This window comes from Buceros rhinoceros, unplaced genomic scaffold, assembly GCF_000710305.1.
Source record: "Buceros rhinoceros silvestris isolate BGI_N320 unplaced genomic scaffold, ASM71030v1 scaffold17396, whole genome shotgun sequence".
Lineage (NCBI taxonomy): Eukaryota > Metazoa > Chordata > Aves > Bucerotiformes > Bucerotidae > Buceros > Buceros rhinoceros.
Window position 1 is genome coordinate 3,942 of NW_010419530.1, and position 7,190 is coordinate 11,131.

At 39.7% G+C, this 7,190-nt stretch overlaps 1 protein-coding gene across 1 annotated transcript in view; it reads left to right on the top strand.

The window, feature by feature from the left end:
• Positions 1-6,977, top strand: part of ADAD1 (adenosine deaminase domain containing 1 (testis-specific)) — a 10,905-nt gene extending 3,928 nt beyond the window's left edge. Inside the window, 8 exon segments of the mRNA XM_010138979.1 lie at positions 6-51; positions 318-437; positions 862-985; positions 1,190-1,360; positions 3,521-3,747; positions 5,122-5,359; positions 5,877-6,009; positions 6,864-6,977. Coding sequence (XP_010137281.1) covers positions 6-51; positions 318-437; positions 862-985; positions 1,190-1,360; positions 3,521-3,747; positions 5,122-5,359; positions 5,877-6,009; positions 6,864-6,977 — 1,173 coding nt within the window.
• The last annotated feature ends 213 nt before the right edge of the window (positions 6,978-7,190 follow it).

Sequence of the window (7,190 nt, forward strand, 5' to 3'; positions counted from 1 at the left end):
CTGAGCCCCAGACTCCAGCAAACTCTCTTCCTGTTCGAGAGATCCCTTTTGGTAAGGAGTAGTCTTGTTTTTGTCTGTTGATTCAAATTACCCTATAAATGCTTGTCATTATCACGAATAATAAAAGCATAAGGTGTTCAGCTAGGCTTGCCCTTATTCATGTCCATCCTAATAATCTCCAGAACCCCGAAAGTGTGTGTTGATAATGCTTTTACCGTGTGTTTAGATTTATAATTTGGCAAGGGTTGATCAGGTCTGGGTTTTTTTCTCCCTGCCCTGCACATTTATGACTTGCTGACATCTGTTGTTTTATTTAGGACAGCTTATGTATCAGAAACTTTCACAGATGCTTGAAGAAGCATTTAACAGCCTGACTGCCAGACATCCTGAGTACCAAAGCTGTGGCAGTTCACTGGCTGCCTTCATCATTGAAAAAGGCAAGTCTGTTTTAATCTGAGTATTGGGGAGTGGGAAACCTGGGCTGTTTGTGTTTGAGAGGAGGGAGAAGAGTCAGAACTGAAGTTGAGCCTGGAAGGAAGCAAGGGTTAGGGAGAAGCTGGTTTTAGTTTTGATTTTGTTTCTCACTATCCTACTCTAATTGACAATAAATGAAGTTAATCTTTCCCAAGTCAAGTCTATTTTGCACATGATGGTAAATGACAAGCAATCTCCCCGTCCTTATCTTGGCCTATGAGCTTTTAATTTTTTTCAAAGAATTTAGGTGGGAAAAGGTGTTTAAGATCATCAAGTCCAGCCTGCTGGGGGTCAGAGGGTGTGAGAGGGCAGCTTGGTGGGCACCTGCCAGTCAGACAAGGTTAACCCACCACAGTCACGTGAAACCAAATGTCGTTGTCTTTTTAGGTGGACAGCATGAAGTTGTAGCTCTGGGAACAGGAGAATGTAATTACAGTCAGTGCTTTGAACGTGATGGAAGAGTGTTGCACGACAGCCATGCCATTGTCATTGCAAGGCGTTCTCTACTTAGGTGAGAATGTGCGTACAGTTAGTTACCTGTTCTCTTGAAGCCAGTTCTTCTCAGTTTTGTAAATGTAAGTGCACTTGCATTTTATAGTTATTACCTTCTGGATTGTTTTCAAATCATGAATGAAATGTGAATGTCCATGTATTTGTAAACATCATGTTTTTCACGTTTACTTAAATTTCACATTTACTTAACACTTGTTTTTAGGTATTTCTATAGACATCTTCTGATGTTCTATAATGAAAATCCAGCGAGGACAGAGAAGTCCATATTTTGCACAGTGCCGGGCTCAAAGCTGCTTACCCTAAAGCAAAATACAAGTATCTTTCTCTACGTGAATCAGCTTCCAAAAGGAACTGCTCAGTTAAAACCGGAGCGGTAAGTACCTTGGTATTTTCAGATGAGTTTTAGTGGAAGATTAAGTTGTTTGCAGGGACAAATGTGTTGTGGGTGTGGAAAATACGGACTGTTACACGTGTCTAAGGTGGGACGGGGAGGTCTAGTCTGAATTTTTTCCATGTTTTGGAAGCATTAATGTATAGGATGGTAGTGATAAGTATATGAGATACAGTTCAACATGATGATACAGAAACCTTTTGCATGGGTTATAGCTTCAGGACGATGCTTTGTTTATTACAGATACCTGCTTTTCTGTTAACCCTCCTCTCAAGGTACTATTAAAGTACTAATAAATCATTAATTCAACCACTGAGCAGATGGATGTGGTGACTTGATGTCATCCTTTGCACCACAGGACTAGAGTATAAAAAACCTTAAATTGAAACAATAGATTCCTGCTCTACTTTGTAGAAAAAAGGTAATGAGAAGAACTTGGTGGGACAAATACAGTCCTATGCTTATCTTTACAATTCTGACTTCCTTTAAATGTTGGAAAGTTTCTTTTTCAGTAATTCTGACATTTTAACACCAGCAGTCACTGGTTTAACCATTTGTAAGCTACTCTGTCATAGCCAGATCACAGATTCAGCGCTTTATTGCTTGCTTTTTGTCCATTCTGGTGTGTGCTCTCCTGAGCAGACTGTGGGAAGTATTTTCTTCTAATACAGCCTATGTGCTTCTGTATAGAGTTACTTAAAGACAGTTTTTAGAACGAAGTTACTTGCACATAATCTGTTGAGTAGCAAAAGGTGGCCAATTTTTAACAGGTGGTAGTGTGTTACTTATTAATTAAGTGCTTGCTTCATAATAATGCAGTAAAGCAAAAGTAAGTTCTAATAAAACTGGGGAGCGTTAGGTCAAAACTTTAGGCTTTGACTTCTTATCTCCCTTCTAGTTAAGGGGAAAAACTGTTTTGCTTCAGAACAATCTCTGGTTTGCTTCCTTTGTGTTGCATCTGCTTGTTTTAAATAATTTGAAGAATTGCTGCATAAGTTATGTTTTAAAGCAGATTAATAACCTTACAGCTGCTTTTTTGCAAGATGAACAGCGCCCAGGTCACTTCTGTCAGAGTGTGAGTAGGCACAAAGCGTTAGCTCGTTTGCAGCATATGCTGATCTTTTTAAATGTTTGCACAACTGATGGCTAAGATTAGGATGAATTACTGTTTCTTGCTTAAATACTGCTTTCAGTATTCTAGTCACCTCAGCAGCTGAATGTGGTGTCTCTAAATTTTACAAATACTGAACATAATAATACTTGAAGAAATACTGAACAGAAATCGTTACAAATATTGAACATAATCACACAATCGTTATGGTTGGAAGAGACCTTTAAGATCATCAACCATTAACCCAGAACTGTCAGGTCACCACTAAGCCATGCCTCTCAGCACCACATGTTCACATCTTTTAAATGCCTCCAGGGATGGGGGCTCCACCATTTCCTTGGGCAGCCTGTTTCAATGCTTTACAACCCTCTCTGAAGAGAAATTTTTCTTAGTGTCCAACCTAAACCTTCCCTGGAGCAACTTGATGCCATTCCCTCTTTTCCGGTTGCTTGTCACATGGGAGAACAGGCTGACTGCCTTTCAGGCAGTTGTAGAGTGTGGTAAATTCTCCCCTCAGCCTTCTTTTCTCAAGGCTAAACAATCCCAGTTCCCTCAGCCACTCCTCGTAAGACTTGTTCTCTAAACCCTTCACCAGCTTTGTTGCCCTTCTCTGGACCCACTCCAGCACCTCAACGTCCTCCTTGTAGTGAGGGGTCAAAACTGGACACAGTTCTCAAGGGGTGGTCTCACCAGTGCCCAGTACAGGGGGACAATCACTGCCCTGCTCCTGCTGGCCACACTGTTCCTGATACAAGCCAGGATGCCGTTGGCCTTCTTGGCCACCTGGGCACACTGCTGGCTCATATTCAACTGTTGTTGACCAACACCCCCAGATCCTTCTCCACTTTCCAGGGCAGCTTTCCAGCCACTCTTCCCCAAGCCTGTAGCCTTGCAGGGGGGTGTTGAACGTGTTTAGTTTTGAACATTGAACCTGGTAATTGTTTTCTGAGAAACAGCACTAGGTGGCACTTGGCCGTAGTCTCTGATTAGAGTACTTTCTCACCAAAATTCGTTTTCTTGTCTTGCTTTAGACATGTCAGACCACAATCTCTGTGTGCTTACGAAACTGTTGAAGAACTGAGTCTCCACGTTGCTGTAGAAGGCAAGATGTACCTAACTGTTTCTTGTCCACCTCAAGCTGTTAGAGCAAGCAGTATGTCAGCTAGTGACAAATTATTGAAATGGGAAGTGGTCGGTGTTCAGGGGGCGTTGCTGAGTCACTTCATCGAACCAGTGTACATCAACAGCATTCTTGTAGGTAAGCTTAATGCACGTTTCAGTGGGGTTTTCTGTATGTTTTCAGTTTGATTACATTCTATAATGCACTAAATTGAGATGGTTCTTTAAAGAACTACAATATTTTTCTGAAAAGGTACTAAATGTGTATTTTTGTTTTCCCCACTTGTCTTTGAAATGCCCTAATGTAAAACTCAGTTCATCTCTCTGTTTTGTCATTGTGGGTTTGTTTTAGCTTGACAGTTTCCACTTCCTTTATTATGTATTCGAGTAACAGAGGAAATTTAGCATTGTTTTATAACAAATTAAATTTTAGTTACTGAGAAAATACCAAGTGTGACAAATGTTGTGTCAACCATTCAGTCAAATGTGGTGACTCTAAGGTGACAGGGTAGTTACAGAATTGAGCAGTGGTGGAAAAACTGCCAGGATTTAACTGAAAATGCTCACTTTCTCCCTCGGGTATCTTAACAAGCTTTACGGAAAGTCGTCTTACCAGTTTTGTGTGGTGTCCCTGGTCTGTGCCCCCCGCCCATTGTATTGGTTCATGCAAATAGATGTTTCATTGAAGAGTAGGGATTACCAAAGTGATAGTGAATTCTCAGGATTTTGTGGCAGTCGGAAAGACCATACTGTTACCAGAAGTCGTTTCAGTAGCTTTTATTTATGGGGTGGTATTAAATTAATGGGTGTTATTCTGAAGGTTTTCAGGTGTTTCTTCCTCTCAGTATTTGTATCATGAGACTTAGTACACAGATGTCTGAGTTCTCCAGATGCTGAAGGTGTAGCAGCTTTTCCTTTTACAATACAGAACAAGGTTTTTTGAAGTGCTCCAAAAGATCTTGCGAGAGTTGGTGAAGGCCTGTCCTTTCTGAGGAAGTTTGGGTGCTTAAAGTGATAAAAGATTTCTAATATGCTCTAATATGGCATTCAAATTAAACATACTGATCTATAACGTATTGCCCTTCTGCTTGATAGAAATTCTGTGACCGTCCCTTGAGATGCTGTGGACTAAAATATGTTTATTTAGTAGGAGTCAAAAATGGCTTTGAATGTGGAGTAATGTGGGCGAACTCCTCAGTGTGTTTTCTAATCTAGGACATCAAAGGATTTGTTGCATCTTCTATTTTAATGTTGTCTTCTGCAAGAATTGTGAAGACTTGATGAAGAATAGTAATTCCAGAAAGGAGGCATCCAGGGAAAATAATGATACCTCTGGAGAAGGAGCTGTGAAACCAATTTTGTTCTGCGAACTGAATAGTGGAACAGATTTTTCCAAACAAAGTAAAAATGAATAAAATGCAGACCAGTGGAAACATCTGCATTCATAGCTGCTTTGTAAAATTTTTTTTAATTTGATGTACTTTATATGTGACTGATCTATTTTGTTTAATAGGAAACGGAGATTGCAAGAATACGAGAGGGCTGGAAATAGCCATAAACAAGCGTGTTGATGATGCACTTATGTCAAAGCTTCCCATGCCATACCTGGTCAACAGATCTCATATTTACCTGGTGAATGCTGCACACCCCATTCAAACAAACTGCAGGCAGACCTCTCTCAGTTTGAATTGGTCATTGTCAGATGAATCCCTGGAGGTTGTGGATGGGTTAAATGGAAAAACCACTGAAAGGTTAGAATTTTTTTTCATGATGTTGGAAATCATGGTTAGCCTGACTGTTCTGTGCTGGTTCAGGGGAGTATTTGTTTTTTGAGCTATGTGTGGAGGTCACAGTATTAGCCCCAGGTTCTCACCTGCCTTAGGTGAATGTATCCTATGATTAGGTGTAGTTTTAGAGATCTTGTAACTTTACAGTGAGAACCCAAGATATAAGTAGTTCTTTCATACATCTTTATTCCCTTCTATTCGCTACTGTTGTAGCGGACGTTTTAGTTTTCAAAATGCATAAAACCAAATAGCAACCTAGTTCAGATGAATTCCACTTTGAAAACCATTTTTGGTTGGCTTGTTTAAATTGTCACAGCTGGTGATAGGCATTAGCTTTGCTCATTGAAAGTGGAAGCAGAATCATATGATTGTATTCCAAAAGCATTAGAGGGGGAAAGAAATCCTGTAGTGATCAAAGCAATATACCTGTAATATGTTTGTTACTGAGTTTTTTATTACTCTTTTTTCATTTTGGTTGTAGTTCACCATTCAAAAGTGGCAGCTGCATGGCGAGTCGCCTTTGCAAGGCAGCGATGTTCAGTCGTTTCAGATCGCTTGTTAAGGAAGCAGAACGTGATGATTTGCTTCAGTTTGCAACGTACCATGAAGCTAAGGTAAGCTGGTATGGCGGTAAGGCAACGTTTTAGTAAGGAGTCTCTCAAGGGCTGCTCTCAAAGCTGGTTTGATAGCCACGGGTGACTTTCTGTTTTGCTGAAAATTTCATCTGAACAGCTGGATCTCCTTTATTGCCTATGATCTTTGCCTGAGAATTTCTGAAATTGCTGTTTTCAAGTAAAATTAATCTACTGAATTAATTTTTAAACATTCTCTCTGAAAATCTGCCACATCTTCTCTCAGTTTAGGGAGGTTGCTGGCCATTTTCCTCATGTGAGAGAGTTTCATATTAAAAAGGTTGGGGGTTTCTGTTCACTAGTTAATTTGGAATCTTACTTTTTATATTCATTTCATACTTACGTAGGTATTTTTCTACCACAGTGTAGTCTTGTGGAAGGATTCTTAGAGGTGTAGAAAAGTAGGAATGGTTCATCAGACAACATTTGGTCTCAAGTGTTCCTTTGTGGCATAAAAATACAAAGAAATTACTTAATGGAGCTGCTGGGATTCTTGATTGCTGTAAACACAGTTCACTTGCTTCTGTCCATACTTGGAGAGACATAGGCTGGTCTTACTTGTCTGTACTCTTCCAGGTTTTTCCTCTCCTTGGTTCAAGAGATATATTTTGTTTCCCAAATTGTTACATGAAACTTAAGCTTCTGTAAATGACACCCGATAGAACATGAAGAGATGCTTTTTAAATGACTTAAAACCTACTTGAAAGTGGAGCGGTTTGCTGATTGACTGTTTAGCTGCTAACAGTGGTCACCATGTGTTTAGATTTACACTGAACAATACTGAATGTTTATTTATCCATCAGGATACTTCTTGGTTGTTTTTTGGTTTTTTTTAGATTCAATCTGAATTGTATCAAGGAGCTAAAAACTTGCTGCAAAACTACTTAAAGGAAAATCATTTTGGATCCTGGATTGTGAAGCCTCCGTGTTTTGAACGGTTCAGTGACTGACTGTGAGGTGAATTGTATGTGAAGTCAGTTTAGATAATTTCTTTTAGTAAAATGTAGTTCTGATTGGTTAAGTATGTAATTGTACGGTTCATATTTGCAGCAAGAATATAATCCCAGAGCTGCTGCTTGTCAGTTTAAATGCAGTTATTGAACCATCTGTAACAGTTTAGTCTTTTCCAAAACCTGATGTTTTCTCTCGGGTAAGAGTATCCT